Here is a 19,748-nt window from a genome sequence, read left to right on the forward strand (position 1 = left end):
TTAGTAATTTTTGTATTCTGCAATATTTAATTTCTATTTTTGATATATTAACAATTTTAGTACAGCTGTATGTGTCTCTAATGTGTACGCAGAAGCTGGAGTTATTAAAATGATCTGAACACACTGAACAGACAGACACCTGTTTGCCGTTGTGTGTGACGGAGGACAGGATGGTTCTGAGGGTCTTGAAGCCCATGGCGATGTCCAGCAGGTGGGCGGCGAAGAAGAAGTTGTTGTAGTGTCCGAGGATGGACATGCTCATGTACCAGGCCAGATACAGGAACGACTGCAGGACACAACATCACACAAACCAGATCAGACCTGACCACACACACACACACACACACACACGAGGAGCAGCTACTGACGTTATCAGTGAAGACCACGCCCAGCTTCCAGATCTGATACTTCACATCCACAGAGTTCAGTCTGCAAACAAGAGAGAGAGAGAGAGAGAGAGAGAAGAGAGAAGAGAGAGAGAGAGAAGAGAGAGAGAGAAAGAGAGAGAGAGAGAGGAGAGAGAGAGGAGAGAGAGAGAGAGAGTGAGAGAGAGAGAGAGAGAGAAAGAGAGAGAGAGAGAGAGAGAGAGAGAGGACAGTGAATCCAGCAGGAAGACTTCATTACTCAAATGAGAGATGAATTTGAGAAGGATTATTAATGTCATGTGAGGGACAGATTACTGCCCCCTGCAGGATGAGCTGAAATAACAGTTAAATAACAACATATATAGTAATGTAAATACACACACACACACACTCACACTGCGGCCAGTGAACTGTCTCTCTTTGGTTTCTTTTTCTCATGTGCGTCACTGAAGTCCAGCGCAGCTTTATCCATCCCCAGCAGCTCACTGATCCGATCATGTCCATAAAACTCTCCATACTTATCCATCACCTACACACACACACACACACACACACACACACAGAGAGAGAGAGAGTGTTGATTCAGATAGGCTTTATCAGAGCCGTTCATCTGTCTGTACATGTGTAAATGTCTCCAAACTCACCTTCCGCTTCACAAACTTATCCCAGTAATTGTTTGGGAAGGACCTGAGACAGAGATGAGTTTCCATCGTTAGATCACAGACACACAATCATCAGAATCATTACAAAGCTTGAACACTGAAAATAAACATCTCAATGTTGTTCATTTCATTTAATAACGTTTCAGTCAGCTGAACATTTTACTCTATTTTAAACTTTTTTATTTTGTTATTTTTCCTAGATTTCAATTGACATTATTTACATTTACTATTTTTATTCAATTAAATTCAGTATTATTATCTCATGAACCCCAATTTGGAAAATCCAGATTTTTAGTTAATTAAATTCAAAATATGTATAATTTTTCATAATTTATAGAAAATTAATTATGGTATTATATGCAAATAGAAATTATCTTTTATATTAAAATACACATTAAATGTATCACTAATGATTTAAACAGTTTAAATGTTGCTTTAATAGTGTTTCACATTGTGTCAAATTCCAAGCATGACAAACTAGAGATATATACATAAGGAAAACAAAAACAGGTGTCCATGAACTCTTGAATAGAGAGATAATAATGTGTTTGAGCTTCCTGTGCAGTAAATGTCACGGATTATCATGGAGTGAGTCAGTTCTGTCACATGCCTCATTACTGAAATACTCCTGATTGTAATCAGCTGAGGTGAGAATCAGCCCATTACCCATGAGCCTCTCTGTCACTCACTGTGTGTTGATGACCAGTCGGTCCCACTGGCCTTTAATATCGTCCTCCGAGGGCTGCTCAGTGATGTACAGACCGTCGAACTCCAGCTTCCTGGCCACTTCCTTCTCACGCTTGAATATCACCAGAGGAACCTGCAGAGAAACAGCACTATCACTCACCAGCCGTTATTAAAACCTCGTTAGATTGATGCTGCCGGGCGTCTCATCTTTCATGGAGATCTAACAGGTTTATTGTTTCAATAACTGGATTTCATTAGCATAAATGAAACGATATGCCTAGCTTTCATTATTAGGAAATCAGATCCAGTGCCTTGTGTGAATAATATCCCAGTTAAAGTCATGTGATCTGTCAAACTCTTCTATTCTGTGAGTTTTGAGTGAATTATCATCTCCTGAAGCTGATGATGCGGTACCTTCAGGCAGTAGTAGCCGATGATGCAGAAGAAGGAGATGACGGTGTGCAGGATGGCTAAGATCCTCAGCGTGGGCTCCATGTAGCCGCTGCTCTCCTCCAGCACGAAGTGCACAGCGTCAGGCCGAGCGCTCGCGTCTGTCAGAGGATCCCAGCGCACACTGGTGTCTGAAGACGAGCCGAACAACACCTCCTTCCCCTCAGAGACGGCCGAGGACGTGGACACCTGCACACACGACCAAACACACGCTCAGACACACCACTCACTAGCAATCAACATCACAAGAAAACACTGAAGTGTGCATCACCTTGTAAAACAGCAGAATGAAGTTGATTGCAAAGGCCACAAACAAAGCCAACATTCTCATGTTGTAGAAATTTCGTGCGAAGTAGTTCTGCAGGAGAAGAGAAGAGAGAGAGACACGGTGAGATCACGCGTGTGTGACGAGCGATCGCTCCTGAGACCGTCTGAGATCTCCAGGACTCTCACCAGCAGCTTGCGTTGGTAAGCCATGATCTTCTTCCAGAAGGCCGACTCCTGCAGATCAGGCTCGTAGTGCTGTCTGACCTTACGCTTCACCACTTCCTCCTTCTTCTTCTGTGCTTTCTCTCCGTTCTCCCCTCTTAGAAAGAGACAGATCAGGAGTCAGCATGCAGGTGTTATTAACACCATCTCTACACATCTCCATCATCAGACTTACTCTGCTTTCTCAGGCACGGCTTTGGTCTCGTCCGCAGCTTCACTGACGTCTGCTGAGGATGAAGAGCTCTTGGTCTGACAGAAGCAGCAGAGAAAGAGTTAAAAACCTCACAATGGAACGCACCTTTAACGTGTCGACTCGTCTTAGTCCTGTGTCAAATAACCTTTAGTCAACCCGTCCTGTTTGTCACGGTCTGGCTGACTGAAATCTGGGAATCTGAGTCTAGTTTAGTCAGCGTACATGTGTGTTGATGTTTTCAGATCAGTGTAAGAGAAAGAGCGTGCGAATGGTTGCACGGTTGTGAATATACAGTAAATTTAAAAAAGGCAGAAAAGAGGGATTTAACTTGACATCTGGCAACTATTAGAAAGCCAAATTTTGTCTCCTCTTTTTTTTTTTGAAGAAGAAAATATAAAAAATCTTGGCTATATTTATACATAAACATATATATATATTTTTTTCTCTCTTTAGTCTCATCTTTTCTTGTGATATTGATATTGCATGTTGATATAGCCACAGTTAGAGTTTGACGAGGTCAGTGTGGTCTTGTCTTGGTCACGGATGAAGAAAGTGGTCACCGTAATGATTACCTGGTGTCTCCTGCGCAGCTCTGGTGACGGTGTAGGTGGAGGAGGGATGGGTGTGTTGAGCAGATCCGTGAGGCTAGCGTTCGGATTGTGAGGCATCAGTTTATACTGCCCTCCTTCTCTCTTCAGATCCAAACCGAATATATCAGAGAGGAGCTCGGTGTCGTCTGTGGCCACCGTCAGATCGGCCAGGTCTTCCTCTGGGGAGGTTTTGTCCGTGGGTTTCTTCTCGCTCTCCTCCGTCTCTCCTCTCACCTCGTCTTGAGTCGGGTCAGGCATGTTAGCCAGGAGCTCCGACACCTTCATGGTCTTGGCGTCCTCCACCAGACTGCCTCCGAGAAAGCTGTTGTAGACGATCCGGAAGAATCCTCGAGCGACGCTGAAGCCGAAGTGCAGGAGTCCCAGCAGGACGCTCCAGTAGAAGGACACTAGTGTGGTCACCATGTCCTTCACCGTCATCTTCTTGGCTTTCTTCACCTGCTTCTTCAGGCTCTTCATAGACAGCACCTTCATCAAGAGCATCACGTTGTATCGTAAGGCGAACAGAGCGGTTCTCACGGTGGTGACGGAGAAGAAGCCCATCTCAGGACTCTTCTCCTCGGGTTTCTCTCTCTCGCTGTCCTCTTTACTGGCCGAGCGCTCTCCGGCGTCCGACATCTGCGCCGCCAGCTGCATCTCAAAGATGGTGTCTTCACAGAAGTTGACGAAGAGCTCCATCTTCTCCTTCTCGCCACCTTCGTTGACCACGTCGAAGATGAACTGGCGCTTGGACTCTTTGACCTGTGGCTTCTCCCACTGTGTGCGACTGGACTCGCTGATCTCGAAGTAGACGCGCTCGATGCGTTTAGCGCTGCCCATGATCTCGATGCGGCCCAGGTAGGGCTGGAAGTAGTTCAGCACGCTCTCGGCCAGCTCCAGGAAGGTCTGCAGGCGTGAGTCGTGGGGCATGTGCTCTGAGAGGTTGGTTAGAAGGACAGCTACGTTGAAGCCGATGTCTTTCGCCGGCTCGTGGAAGCGTTCGACGAACTCCTCATAATCCAAGAGCTCGTTTTCGTCAGTTTCGGCGCAGGACAGCAGGAACTCGGTCTCGGATTGGGTGTAATGTTTGTGGCTCTCCATGGCCTTGTGGAAGTCTCTCTTGGAGATCACTCCTTTGCCGTCGGGGTCGTACTCTTTGAAGGCGTCTGACGACGTCAGATCTTTCAGTTTGAGGAACATGTCGAAGAACTTCAGAATCATCTCCACGTTGTTCGAGGACTCCACCAACATGTCCACCATCTGCTTTCCAATGGTGCCGTTCACAACGTTTCCTAAAACCAAGAGAAAGATGATCGTTTCGTGAGCATTACTGGTCAATCAATTAACTAAGTGAACTTACCTTCCAACATGGACAAGAGCATCACGACCATATCCTTCTGAAGATCCATGAGCTCCTTCAGCAGCTCGATTTGACTCGAATCCTGCAGCAGAAGAACATCACAGTAACATCGTTCTCTGATGGTGTATTTGCAGAAGCTTCGCTGTGTTTCTAGAACATGTCTGTAGATGTTTACCTGAGACAGCTTCATCTGCATGTGTGCGAATACGTGTAAGAAACCAACGACTGCGTCCCACAGACGGCTGTGAGCCAGACTCTGCTGATTCCCCGTGCAAGGGCCCTGAAATCACATAAAGTGTGAATCAAGTGTGGAACATAGACACGGCGCTCTGATGACTTCCTCCGAGACGCACCTGGATGTACTCTGTGAGCGTGTTGAAGACCTGTTTGGCTACATTGATTGCTTTGGAGAAGTTGCGCTGGCCTTGTTCATCGATGACCTCTTTCCCGGAGTAATACCAGTAGAAGTCACTGATGGACTCCTGCACACGCAGAGCACACGTGTGTCAGATGTGTGTTAGGAGAGTTAGGAGAGTTCCTGACGTGTTCGTGGAGCGATCGCTCACCTGGACTCTGAGCAGGTAATCCACGGTGGAGATGATGATGTTGACCGTGGTGTTGTTCCCCGTCTGTGTTCTCAGGTAGTTCTGGAAGTCTGATGTAGGACACACACTACTGTCACTATCAGAACAGGAAGAGCTACATCCTTTATTACAGACTGAACCGAACGTCACCAAGTCACTGGACACTTGCTTATTATTGACCCTAGCAGATGTGTAACGTCCACCAATCCTCTATTTCTCATAATCATAATGTTTCTCTATTATCTGTATTCAATAGTATCTGACATGCTTCACAGGACCAGGGTTTGTACCTTAAAACCATAAAATCGTCACTTGAAAGAAAACACATTAACTGAAATAAATACATTGAAATCAAATCTACTTAAAACATTTTAATTGAGTTAGTTGCTAAGAAAACATTTCTTATTTTCAAATTAGTTTAACTTGGTAAAATGAAAATAACTTTACCTAGAGCTCACAGGATATATATATATGTTGATGCTTTGGAAAATATTGCTAATAAATTGTTCGAAAAAAAAAAAGAACTAATAATAAAATGTACAATTTAAATGAACCCTGCAAGTAGTGAATAAAAGCATGATCTCGGAGCAGTATGCAGGTCTCGGAGACGCTAGAGAAACGCTGCTGATGAAGCTCACCAGAGTTGTGTCCCTCACACAGCAGCTGCAGGAAGCGGAAGAGGTCACAGGTGAACTCGTCGTCTCGCAGGACCTTCTCACCTGCGCAGCAGAGTCAGACTCAGAACACAGCGAGTGTAAATGAGCTGATCCTCAGACGCCTGCTGTCAGACTCCACCAGCACACAGCACTGACACCAGCACCACGGGTGGAGCTCAATACACCCTTAAAACTCCACACAGCAGACGTGTGCTGCTGTCACTCATTTACCTTGACACCAGCTGGTTCCTATTATTATTCTGCTTTTATTTGTCTTTTGATTCTGTACAGCACTGTGTTCTATTTAAATGTGCTTTAAACTAAATTATTAAAAGCTAATACAACATTCAGAGATGTAAAAATGCATTGATTTAAAAATAAAGATGAAACACATCAAATCTGACTTTTAATAATTAACACTGGTGTCTTTATAGGTGTTGATATTAATTAATGCATTACTTATCATGAACTAACAATACACAATTTACTTTTTTACAGCGTTTATTATTAATCGTTGCTAACATTTTGTAACAATGTTATTTATGTTATGTTACATGTATCTATTTATGTTAGTTCACAGTTTGTGATTTAAAAAAATGTATTTATTCATGTTGAAATTAACATTAAGTAGAATAAAGTATGTAGATTGTGGATCGAGTTATTATCATATTTGATGCATGTAATAAAGTTAAAGTTAAAAAGTCTCCTCATAGTACACTGAGGACTGAGGATTAGATGAAGAAAGTGCTGTGGCTTCAGTCTGAGAGATCTGACAGAGAGACGTCTGGAACACGATGGAGAATCTTTCTGAATGTCACAGGATTGGAGCTCTCAGCTAAACACAACCATCAAAACCTCCAGGAAATCACACAGACATGATCCTCTCACAAGCCGACCTGAAAGTGCTTGACCTTTCTTTAGTTTAGAGTATCTGCGGGATCCTGCTGCTCCCTACATAGACAGCAAGTTAGGATGCAAAGATTGGATGATTTATTAGGGCCAAATTCATGTCTTCTTCAACACAGAAGGCAATCTCTACGACGGGTGAAAAAGTGAGAGAAATGTTGAGGACAAACACACTTTCAGCTGAGCTTCTGTGACTTCAACTACACATTACTACAACTCACTTTAATGGAGCATGCAAAACGAACAAATTACACAGCTGCTGTGCATTTACTACACATTATGATAAGAATATACATGTAAATCCACAATAATAAATATGAGAGATATCTGTGGTTTGGTTGGACTTCCTCTGGTCCATCATTAAAAGGTCAAACTGAACTGATGACGCGTCGACAGAAACACAGATGGATGACAGGAGAGAAAACACAACACTGATCTGCAGAAGAACACAAACAAACACTCGGAAGAGAACATGTAGGACAAAGAAACAGCCTGACCATCAACAAAAAGAAGAAGAGTGGAGCAAACAGCAGGAACGACAGCACACGACACCGACCAATCAGAGCGGAGGAGGAAGAGGAAGAGGAAGAGACTGCTGCTGAGAGACCATCATCATCATCATCATCATCCTCTCAGAGCAGCTCGGCCACAACAAACCACAGAGACACGCTCCTAACCAAACACCCAGCCGCTGCGCCTCTGACAGGAAGAGGAGAGCAGGAGCAGGAAGGGGAGGAGCTTACAGGCTACAGATACGCCCACTGCTTTTGGAGACTGCAACAGTAAACGGGTGTTTCCGCATGACTGCCACTCCCTCACCCATCTCATTAACTAAAAACACTTTCACAAAAACCTTGTTTGTAGATGTAGATTGTACCTTATGTGTAGATTTCAATCATTAAATCCTCGTCCCAGAACTGGACGTTCAAAAATAAACAATTCAAAATAAAATCCTTCGTAAAAAAATGACTCAAAAAAAAAAGAAAAAAAAAATGATCAAAACTATAAAAAGAGAGTACTCTAAAATAAATAAAAAGAGAGTACCGGTACTCTAAAATAATAAAAAGAGAGTACTCCAAAAAAAGAAAAGTCTAAAATAATAAAAACACGTTACTCCAAAATATACTCTAAAATAATAAAAAGAGAGTACTCCAAAAAAATACTATAAAATAATAAGAGAGTACTCCAATAAAAGAAAAAAATACTTTAAAAAATTAAAAGAAAAAAAATACTCTAAAATAATAAAAAGAGAGTACTCAAAAAATATTCTAAAATAATAAAAACACATTACTCCAAAAATACTCTAAAATAATAAAGAGTACTCCAATAAAATAAAAAATACTCTAAAAATAAAAGTACTAAAAAAACAATAATCTAAAATAATAAAAAGAAAGTATTCTAAAACAAGGAAAAAGAGAGTACTCCAAAAAAATACTCTAAAATACTAAAAAGAGAGTACTCCAAAAAATACTCTAAAATAAAAAGAGAGTACTCCAAAAAATACTCTAAAATAATAAAAAGAGAGTACTCCAAAAATACTCTAAAATAAAAAGAGTACTCCAAAAATACTCTAAAATAAAAAAAAGAGTACTCCAAAAAAATACTCAAAAATACTAAATAAATACTCAAAAAAAGGAAAAAAAATACTCTAAAATAATAAATCGAGTACTCTAAAAATACTCTAAAATAATAAAAAGAGAGTACTCCAAAAAATATTCTAAAACAAAAAGAGAGTACTCTAAAATCATAAAATGTTTTACTCTAAAGAATAATCATTTTACTCTGTAATAACAATAGAAATATTCTAAAATTAAAAATATTTCTCTTCAGTAATAAATATATTGTTCTAAATGAATGATAAACATTCCTCTGAAATGATAAAAAAAATTAAAAGTTCCTCTAAAATAATAAATATGAAAATAATTACTAATAAAAATATTACTGTAAAAAGGTAAAAAATATTCCTCTAAAATAATAGCTATCACTCTAAAATAATAAATAATAAAATGTAATAGTACTGTGAAAATATGAAGAATATAAAGAAAACAATATTGCTTTAAAATAATCCTAATGATAATCTAAACAAAGCAAAATGAACATTTCTTCAGTTTTTTCAGTATAATTAACAGTGTCCACATACTATTTTATTTTATTAGGAAATACAATTCTGGCTACTAGCTAGAGTTAAAAAAACAAAGGTGTCAGTAATTTTTAAAAAATTATTTAAAATGTATATAAAGTTTAATTTCACAGTTGAAGAAACACCCTTAAATATGAACTTACTTCGCACGTCAACACTGCTGTTTCCTGTAATCGGTGAAGTGGGTAAAAATATTGGTCAAATGGATTATCGGCCTCTCGAATCAAAACAGAGTCCCTGTTCTTTCATCTAGAACGACAGAAACTGTGCAAATCCTGAGAGCAGAGCGGAGACGCCGCGTGATTGGCTGCTGCTCTGGGGGGGCGGGGCATGTGACAGGAAACGCAGGGCAGAGGGAAGGTGTTGGGCTCAGGGCCTGAACAGTGCTCACACACAGCTAAACCACAGCAAAATGGCAGAAGGCATAATTACCACGCTCATGAGTGATGACTGATAAAGGGGAAGACGGTACGGAAAAAAAGAAAAAAGGAAAGAAAAAAGTGAGAGATCATACAGGTCACAAGGTCAGTCGCTGTTGATTGGGAAATTCAGACTTGGACTCAATCAGCACCATTCTGAACAATCACAACACATTTCATCTGTCCACACCGATCACAGCCAATCAGAGCACAGATGCTGTTTAACCAATGAGATTTCACGCTGGGACAGAACCCCGACACTGAACTGTGATCAAGAGTCTGACTTCAGCAGAAATGATGCTGACTGAATCCAAACCTGAGTGAAAAAAGTGCAGAACTGTTTAGAGAGGGATTCATGACAAAACAAGTCCAAATTCAGAGAGAAAGAAATAATCAGAGGAAGAAGGTTAAAGGAATAGTGCAGACAAACAGGAAGCTCCTGCCATGGTTTACTCAGCTTCACGTCAGCTCAAACCTCCTCAGTGGAGATGATTCACACAGCATCATAAGACCTGGATCATAGTGCAAAACTCTATTTATGAGGAGTTTGTGTCCTTTCTGGAGCCTGACAGACCTGGTCACTAAATATAGCAAATATAAACTCTATCTATCTATCCATTCTCTAAAATAATGAGAAATATTTCTCAAAAAATAAAATATTAAATGAGAATATTACTCTAAAATAATCAAAAATCTTACTCTATCATAATAATATTACTCTTAAGTATATCAATTAACATCTAAACAAAGGGAAGTAGATATTTAGTGTTGGTTATTTTAAAACACCAAGATAAACTAAAATGGCAAATGCTACCTTGTCCCTTAGCTAAAATAAAACAGTTTCAATATTTTATTATAGTTAACATTTATTTTATTTCAAGTAAAGACATTTTTTTTTATGTTTATATTTTAATTTTAGTTATATTTTTTTTACGAACTGTCTCAATCAGTATCTATTCAGTATTTATCTTTCAATACATAAATATTAATATATATTTACTTCTTATTTAAAACTATTTAAATGTTTAACCATTTCTTTCAGAAAAATGCATAATAAATGCATATTATTATTATTATTATTATTATTTCGCCAGCTCTGAGTCTGGGTCATGTAATTCTAAAAATGATTTAAAACGAGTGAATGTTGATGTTGTGTTCCACTGAAGGTTCAGAGCGACGTGACGAGGACTAAACGATGACAGAGCGTTCATGTTTGGGTGAACTAGTCCTTTAAAAGTCATGTTACAACACAGCAAACATAAAGAAACCTGAAAAAGAATATAAAACCCATGCTTCATCTCTCAGACTCAAATGAAATGAGCTTTGAAAATAAGTTCAGTTCACTTAAAATGGCAAAAGCATCACTTCTCAAAGACAGACTTGATAAAGACAGCAGATGTTAGGGAAGGGATAGTGTCTCACGCACACTTCTGAGGGATCTTTTCTCTCATTGCACCCTAAAATCATCAGGAGCTGGTTTTAGATTCATATCTATCAGTATTTCTGCTTATAAACGTCTGAAGACCGTATCGAGCATTCATCATCATCATACACTCAAACGTACACAAACATAAAGAAAAAGGAGAAAATAATCTGACAAAGACATCTTCAGAATGGATTCTGGGATACGTGTCATTACTGTAGTTTTAAATCAATAATTGAACAAAATTAACACAGAAATGGCATGATAAATCAAGAGGAATGAAAATGATGATTATCTCTATCAAATGACAGAATTACACAGATCAAGCTCTAATCATAGTTATTGATTATAAATCATAGAAATCATACCTGATCCCTCCTCCGTCACCATCCCGAGACCTTCAGCTTTATTCTGCCTCTCGAAGGCGTTGAGATCTAGAACACTGGAGCACAAACACTGTTCAGTATGATCACACACACACACACACACACACGCACGCACGCACGCACGCACACACACACGCACACACACACACACACACACACACACACACACACACACAGACACACACACTGACACACACGCACACACGCACGCACGCACGCACGCACACACACACGCACGCACGCACGCACGCACACACACACGCACGCACGCACGCACACACACACGCACGCACACACACACACACGCACGCACACACACACAAACACACACAGTCATGTGACGCTCCACAGGAAGTAGATTTACCTGCACGACTGCATCAGCCCCGCCAGACTCTGGAAAAAGCCCACGTCTCGTTTGTCCTTCAGGTAGTCCAGCATCTTCTGCAGGGGACGACAAAAACACACAAGCGTCTCAAACTCAGCACAGAACATGTCCCGTCCACACACTCCACACACCACTGGGGATCTTTCTGTACCTTCTTGTTGTTTTATTGCATGTATGTTATCAAGTGATGCTCTGATATTGTTTTTTAACCAGTGTCAGGGTCTAGTGCTGCATTAATACCCCACTTCTCTTTTTAAGAATATTCTGTTCGGTTTCTTTTTAACACTTGTATATCGATTGCTTCCACTGTCCTCATGTGTAAGTCACTTTGGATGAAAGCATCTGCTAAATGACTAAATGTAAAGTAGAAACATAATTCTTTCAGCCGTTTAAATGTTTGAACAACTCAGTTTTTATTTATGTGATGATGAATCAATTGATTATTAAATAATATTTTGGTTTCAGTTCTCAGCCAAGTGCATCTTGAGTTTCTCTAAACTGATGAAGTGAGCTAAACGCAGCGTGTCTGACTCAGACGGAGGATGATGTGTGTGTCACCTGCTGGACGGTGGAGTTTCCTCCATTCAGGATAGCGATGCCCAGCTTCAGCGTGGAGGCCACCATCGGCCCCATCTCTCCTGCACAAACACACTCTCATCAGTCCACCATCAGCACAAACCTGCATCAGCTCGCTCTCTCACAGATCCCTGACCTTTGCTGGCGCTGATGGTCTGCAGCACCATCTCCGCCGCGCCGCGGTCGTGCAGTCGGGCCTGTTGATACAGCAGCTTCTGGCTTCTCCATCTCTTTCTCCTGCAGGACAGATGAAGAGCATCTCACAGCACACACATCACTCACCAGTGTGACCAAACACACCGTTCTTCAGGTTGTGTGATGCCATACACATAATGTGCTTGAGAACTGAAGGTCAAAGCAATTCAAGCATGCATGTGCAAAACCATGTGATCTACAGGAGATCAGGACACATGAGACTTTGTCTGAGATGCTTCGTGATCTTCAAAGAAAATCAAACTCAAAGTGTGCGAATGCATCTAAGATCCAGTCACCTACCTCAAAACTCTTGACCTCTTCTTCGTCCTCCTCCTCTTCATCATGACAGCTCTGTGAGTGTTCATGCAGACAGCACAGGATCAATCCGAGCGTCTCCCACAGATGAGCTTATAAAGGATGTTAAAGGAGTCTTACCTTAGCCATGATATCAGCGTAAGCCATGTAGAGATGGTCCTCCTCCAGTTTACTACAACAAACAGCAACAGCAACACTAGATCAGGGACAGAATGACATCGATGCCATGGTTTGGACTGATCGTATGAACTGAACCCACCATTTCTCGGTCAGCGCGGTTCTGCTGAACAGTTGTATGAGCTGGTGAAGCGGGTCGATGTGTTTGGTCATCTCGTCCTCCTCCGACGGCTCCTCTCCACCCGGTTTCTAAAACACCACAGATTCTAGTCATTCTGGTTCAAGGTGTCACTTAATCTTTTGTTTGTAAAAAGGCACATTATGCAGCGATATCATCTGAAAGTCCTGCTCTGAATGGATGTTTTGTGTAATAAATACATACGGCCAAATCCTCAATCAGCTTGTCCTCAAAGTAATGCTCTTCTGTCTCGATCCAGGACTTCTCATAGCCCTGGAGGAACAGGTTCACAGCTCTGTGCCTGAGAATCAGAGAAGCAGAATCAGAAATCATTGAGATCATCGTCAGAGATCATCAGAGATCCAGGAGACATCAGATCTTCACCTGGGCAGGTTGTAAAGCGGTGCCATCCTGAAACAGGCCACTACGGCTCTCTTCCTCTGTTTGGACAGCAGCTTGTGCCACACGGCCTTTTTACTGCGCTGAGGATGTTCCACCTGCTCAGACAAACACATCACAGTGTATTGCATCAAGATATGAAGATACTAAGTTATTATAAACATCAACATTCTGATTTTCTGTAAAGTTGCTGTAAAAATTGTTTCTAAACCAATTGAACTCATTAACATATTCCCCGCCCACATTTACCCTGATGACACCTGTAGGCAGATGTCAGCCAATCATAGGAAAGCTCATTTGCATATGAAATTCTAACATTTTCATATATAAACAAGAAAACAAACTGCTTCGCTGGAGTAACATGAACCTGATCGAGGTGGAAGAGCACGTGTGCGATGTTCAGCACTCTGTGGACGGTCTTCTCGGGGTCAGACGTGTTCTCGCTGCGGTTGGGCATGTCTTTATACAGCGCCATCTGCCAGCGGATCGCAGGATCCTCCAGCTGCACACACACACACACGCACACACACACACACACAGATGAACGGTGTGCACTTGTGAGGCGGGATTTCTTTGGACTGACGACTCTTTATCCACTTTAAGCGGATGTTGACTCTCTTGACCAGCTTTTTGAAATGTAAAGCGCGGGTACTGATGCATGCAGACGGACACATGAGGGATTAGACGGAGATGAAGTAACACACATGCAAGAGGTCAGGGGTCAATGACATGCGAGGATGTCCGGGATCACAAAAGAAAAATCTTGTTTTTATTTTGGCTTTTATTATATTTTAAAATTGTGTTTTAATACTTTTAGAAATTTAGAAATAATTTAAAATAATTTAAAGAATGTAATAAATATATTTAAATACTTAAATGTAGATACAGATATAGATGTATTTTTAAAATTGCATGAATTTAAACATTTTGTTAAATGTGTGTAATTGCCAAAAAATAAAGACAATGCCATTTTTCTACTTATTTGAACAATGTCTAAAACTTGGTATAAGGGTCACTTCCTGTGTCTGTTTGCCCCTTTAAGATGAATCACTTTATGTATCCCCCAACTGTAAGTCGCTTTGGATATAAATGTATGTAAATGTAAACATTATAGTCCAGTCACCTTTACATCTAATGTGCTTTATTAAAAACAGATAAATAGCAAAATAGTGTTTCAATGATGCAAAGAAAATTCAGTTGTGATGTAAAGCAGCTCTATAAAGAGGACAACAGTATTCAGTCAATTATACATTATTTATGAAATTTATTTAAAATTATGACATTATTATATTTATTTGATTTTTTAACTAGAAAATATGCTTAGTTGTCAATAAAATACGGTATTGCAATTAATGCCTTTTTTTAGAATATAATATTTTATAAGTAATTATTATATTTAATTATGTGTAAATATTTAATTTAAATAACATAAATACATTTAAATAAATTAACTAGAAATTATACATATTTTTATGATTAAAAAAATGCACTTTTTGGAAAAAAAATTCTATTGCAATTAAAATAATTTGGAAATGCAATCAATGTTTTTTTTGTTGTTGTTTTTTTTAATGAACAGACAGATCTGGACACAAAACGAGCATTGCATCATTGACCCTTAAACGGTTTCTGATCACTGGTGCTTCTGTGTTTCTGTGCAGTGATCAGAAGCACAGGACTAAAGGGGTGTGATGAAGAGCAGAAGAAGAACAGACGAAGAGCAGACGAAGAAAAGACGAAGGGCAGACGCAGAACAGACGAAGAGCCGACACAGAACAGACGAAGAGCCGACGAAGAACAGACGCAGAGCAGACGAAGAACAGACGAAGAGCAGACGAAGAACAGATGAAGAGCAGACGAAGAACAGACGAAGAGCAGATGAAGAGCAGATGCAGAGCAGACGAAGAACAGACGAAGAGCAGACGAAGAACAGACGAAGAACAGACGAAGAGCAGACGAAGAACAGATGCAGAGCAGACGAAGAACAGACGAAGAGCAGACGAAGAGCAGACAAAGAACAGACGCAGAGCAGACGAAGAACAGACGAAGAGCAGACAAAGAACAGACGCAGAGCAGACGAAGAACAGATGAAGAGCAGACGAAGAGCAGACGAAGAACAGACGCAGAGCAGACGAAGAACAGACGAAGAGCAGACAAAGAACAGACGCAGAGCAGACGAAGAACAGATGAAGAGCAGATGAAGAGCAGACGAAGAACAGACGCAGAGCAGACGAAGAACAGACGAAGAGCAGACGAAGAGCAGACGAAGAACAGATGCAGAGCAGACGAAGAGCAGACAAAGAACAGACGAAGAGCAGACGAAGAACAGACGCAGAGCAGACGAAGAACAGACGAAGAGCAGACGAAGAACAGACGCAGAGCAGACGAAGAGCAGACGAAGAACAGACGAAGAACAGACGAAGAGCAGACGAAGAACAGACGAAGAACAGACGAAGGGCAGATGAAGAGCAGACGAAGAGCAGACGAAGAAACAGACGAAGAACAGACGAAGAACAGACGAAGAGCAGACGAAGAACAGACGAAGAACAGACGTGGCTCACCTTTCCCTGCAGGTGGAGGTTGTTTCGTATGGTCTCTCGCACCTCGTCCTCAGTGTCTTTCTGCAGAACAGGTTCAGCTTCATCACACACGGCTCTCAGTGACGTCACTAAAGCAGAAGTGTGTGTTCATGCCGTACCTGTGTGAAGCGGCTCTTGGCGAGTCCGATCAGCTCCTGGTCTCCCGGTGCACAGATGTTCAGTCCCACAGGAAGTAAGCGTTTGAGAGCGGCGACGATCAGCGATGTCTGGAGGGAGTATCTGTCACCGCGCTTCTTCATCTTCTTCCTCTCCTGATCCGACACGGCTCCCTTTTTACACATAGTACCATCATTATGCCAAAATAGTCTTTAATCTACCTTACATTTACACGAATACACCACAATCATTGAATAATAGTGTATAAATCACAATATCATGTAATATCACAATGACAGCATCACTGCACCAGAGTACAGTCGTTTATATAAGATCAGCTTTGACTGACACAGTCATATAACGTCAGATGTTCAGAAACCATCACACCGATGGAAAGTGCACAAGTTGTGTGTGTGTGTGTGTGTGTGTGATGCCATACCTTGGACATCTTGGATTTGGTATCAGTTATGAGGAAGGACATGTTGTTGATTTCATTCTGAACCACAAAGTTCTGCTCTTCTCTTTTAAAGTTCTGTTGGGGAACAAACAGAAAATTAATCACATTTGTAGTTTTCAGTAAAGACTTCAGACACTCTTGATGAAAAGTGATGCTAGTGAAGAGAAAAGATGGGCTCCTGTGTGTGTCTGTGTGTGTGTGTGTGTGTGTGTGTGTGGCTCACATGTGATTTGGCCCAGAATATGAAGACTTCGGCCACCATACGGAATAACTCCTCTGCTTCAGTGTTCGGCTCCTTCAGCCACTTCGCTCTGAAAGACAAACACAGTGACTGAGGCGTCTCTCGAGGGTCGATCGCAGCGCACCTGAGCGTCTCTCACCTGTTGTAGTCCACGAAGCGTATGAGCAGCGGGTAGAAGGCGTACAGGTCTCGCACCAGGACCGTGAACTCGTCCAGGATGAGGAGCTCAGACTCAGACATCTCTCCTCGTCCCTCCGCCTTCATGTGCTCCTCGTCCTGCAGAACCGTCGCCGCCTTCTTCTTCAGCTTCTCCATCAGCGGCAGGAAGTGAGTCTTCAGCAGCTGAGAGCGCGCTTTACCGATGATGGGCTGAGAGAACACTGAGACGCACAGAGATTGGGGTGTATTCGTGGGTGTGTATTCACAAATCATTTTGTCTGACCACAACGAGTTTTAGGAGCTAGTTTTAGAGCTCAAATGCTTTGTGAAACACCTTTAGGAGTTATACATTTAGGACTGACACGTCCATTATTTTTACGATTTTCTACTAAATCAGTGAGTTACGAGCTACTTTTATCTTTAAGATGTTATCTGAATTCAGGTCCAGATTATTAATTTCATTTAAATAAAAGAGCTAATTAGGAATAAAGATTATTGCATTAATTGTATTTAATCTATGCCTTAAGAGAATTTCTTGACTTTGACTTGTCTAAAAACACAGTGTGTAATACATGAACTGAAACTCTTTATGTGATGTTTGAGAGAGCGTCTCCCTTCATCGGCTGCACCTGCGAGTCTCTTCATCCAGGCTCCCTCGTCGATGCCCAGGTTGTTGTAGATGATCTTGAGGATGTTTCCCAGCAGCGTGTTCATGTGTTCGGAGGTCAGCGAGGTGCAGCAGCTCTCGGAGCGCTCCGGGACGCTCTCGGGTCCGTGTTCCCACCAGTGAGACATGTAGCTGCACAGCATGGGCAGCAGCACCTCCATCACGTGAGGCATCTGTGTGTAACGCATGCCAGACTCGGCCAGCTCCATGATCTCCTCCAGCGCTCGCTCCAGAGACGGCACCAGAGCACACACCTCGTCCACCTGAGCGGGGAGACCGAGCGCTGCACACACACACACACACACACACACGCGTCTGCATTAACACAACTATAATAGTAAACCACAACAAACATATACATAAATATAAGATTCCTTCACCAAAAACCTCACATATTTCATCACAAACATCCAAAGTTATTTCAAGCAGTCATCTGAACGGATCTGAATAATGAGACTCTTGTTCTAAGAGGATCTGCTGTATAGCTGAAACAGAGATTACAGTGTGTCGTACCTGTTCGCTCTCGAGAGCTCTTGCAGTTGTATATGGAGAATGTGTTGTGTCTGTTCAGACTGGGCTCCAGGAAGGCCACAGGAAACGCACCCGAAAACGCAGCCAGACACTCGCCGAGAGCCGGACGCTGCCTGAACACAACACACAACGGTCAACTACGGCACACACACACAGACAGACACACACACACACACACACGCACACAAACACACAGACACACGCACAGACACACACACGCACACACACACAGACACTCACACACACACACACACACACACACACACACACACACACACACACAGACACACACACACACGCACACAAACACACAGACACACGCACAGACACACACACGCACACAGACACACACACACACGCACACAGACACACACACGCACACAGACACACACACACACGCACACAAACACACAGACACACGCACAGACACACACACGCACACACACACACAGACACTCACACACACACGCACACAGACGCACACAGACACACACACACACGCACACACACGCACACAGACACACACACAGACACTCACACACACACACACACACACACACACACACGCACACAGACACACACACACACAGACACACACACACACATACACACGCACAGACACACACACGCACACAGACACGCACACAGACACACGCACAGACACACACACGCACACACAGACACTCACACACACACACACACACACACACACGCACACAGACACACACACGCACACAGACACACACACGCACACAGACACACACACACACACACACAGACACACACACACACATACACACACACAGACACTCACACACACACACACACACACACACACACACACGCACACACACACACACACACACACACACACACGCACACACACACATACACACACACAGACACTCACACACACACGCACACACACACGCACACACACGCACACACACACACACAGACACACACACACACATACACACACACAGACACTCACACACACACACAACCACACGCACGCACACAGACACACACACACAGACACACACACACACACACAGACACTCACACACACACACGCACACACACACGCACACACACACGCACACACACACACACACACAGACAAACACACACACGCACACACACACACACACACAGACACACACACACACACACACACGCACACACACACACAACATCAACTACGACCGCTCACACACACACACACACTCACACGCGCGTGCACACACACACACGCACAATGCCCATTAGCACATCTATGACCCAGGAGCACAAAACCTTCCTAAGTGTCAATTTTTCTAAATGAATAAATGATCAGTTATATGAATAGGAAAATGAATAGTTGTTCAGATGAAGCTCTTAGCAATGCATATTACTAATCAAACATTTTTTATAAAAAGTTTTGATATATTTACAGTAGGACATTTACAATATATCTTCATGAACATGATCTTTACTTAATATCCTGATGATTTTTGGCATAGAATGATGAAGTGTATTGTTGTCT

At 42.1% G+C, this 19,748-nt stretch overlaps 1 protein-coding gene across 1 annotated transcript in view; it reads right to left on the minus strand.

The window, feature by feature from the left end:
* LOC113055893 (ryanodine receptor 2-like) overlaps nucleotides 1–19,748 on the minus strand; it is a 49,244-nt gene that overhangs the window by 5,089 nt on the left and 24,407 nt on the right. Inside the window, 34 exon segments of the mRNA XM_026222271.1 lie at nucleotides 140–286; nucleotides 369–429; nucleotides 761–894; nucleotides 1,010–1,052; nucleotides 1,717–1,847; nucleotides 2,129–2,353; nucleotides 2,436–2,522; nucleotides 2,618–2,750; nucleotides 2,829–2,902; nucleotides 3,419–4,725; nucleotides 4,794–4,875; nucleotides 4,969–5,073; nucleotides 5,147–5,275; nucleotides 5,360–5,448; nucleotides 6,016–6,096; nucleotides 9,512–9,529; nucleotides 11,290–11,363; nucleotides 11,672–11,748; nucleotides 12,251–12,330; nucleotides 12,405–12,486; nucleotides 12,488–12,505; nucleotides 12,764–12,814; nucleotides 12,899–12,950; nucleotides 13,038–13,144; nucleotides 13,278–13,374; nucleotides 13,458–13,570; nucleotides 13,840–13,974; nucleotides 16,031–16,090; nucleotides 16,168–16,338; nucleotides 16,605–16,697; nucleotides 16,846–16,933; nucleotides 17,003–17,243; nucleotides 17,652–17,972; nucleotides 18,203–18,333. Of these exon segments, the coding sequence (XP_026078056.1) occupies nucleotides 140–286; nucleotides 369–429; nucleotides 761–894; nucleotides 1,010–1,052; nucleotides 1,717–1,847; nucleotides 2,129–2,353; nucleotides 2,436–2,522; nucleotides 2,618–2,750; nucleotides 2,829–2,902; nucleotides 3,419–4,725; nucleotides 4,794–4,875; nucleotides 4,969–5,073; nucleotides 5,147–5,275; nucleotides 5,360–5,448; nucleotides 6,016–6,096; nucleotides 9,512–9,529; nucleotides 11,290–11,363; nucleotides 11,672–11,748; nucleotides 12,251–12,330; nucleotides 12,405–12,486; nucleotides 12,488–12,505; nucleotides 12,764–12,814; nucleotides 12,899–12,950; nucleotides 13,038–13,144; nucleotides 13,278–13,374; nucleotides 13,458–13,570; nucleotides 13,840–13,974; nucleotides 16,031–16,090; nucleotides 16,168–16,338; nucleotides 16,605–16,697; nucleotides 16,846–16,933; nucleotides 17,003–17,243; nucleotides 17,652–17,972; nucleotides 18,203–18,333 (4,837 nt within the window).

The sequence above is a fragment of the Carassius auratus genome, chromosome 37 (assembly GCF_003368295.1).
Source record: "Carassius auratus strain Wakin chromosome 37, ASM336829v1, whole genome shotgun sequence".
NCBI classification, from domain to species: Eukaryota; Metazoa; Chordata; class Actinopteri; order Cypriniformes; family Cyprinidae; genus Carassius; species Carassius auratus.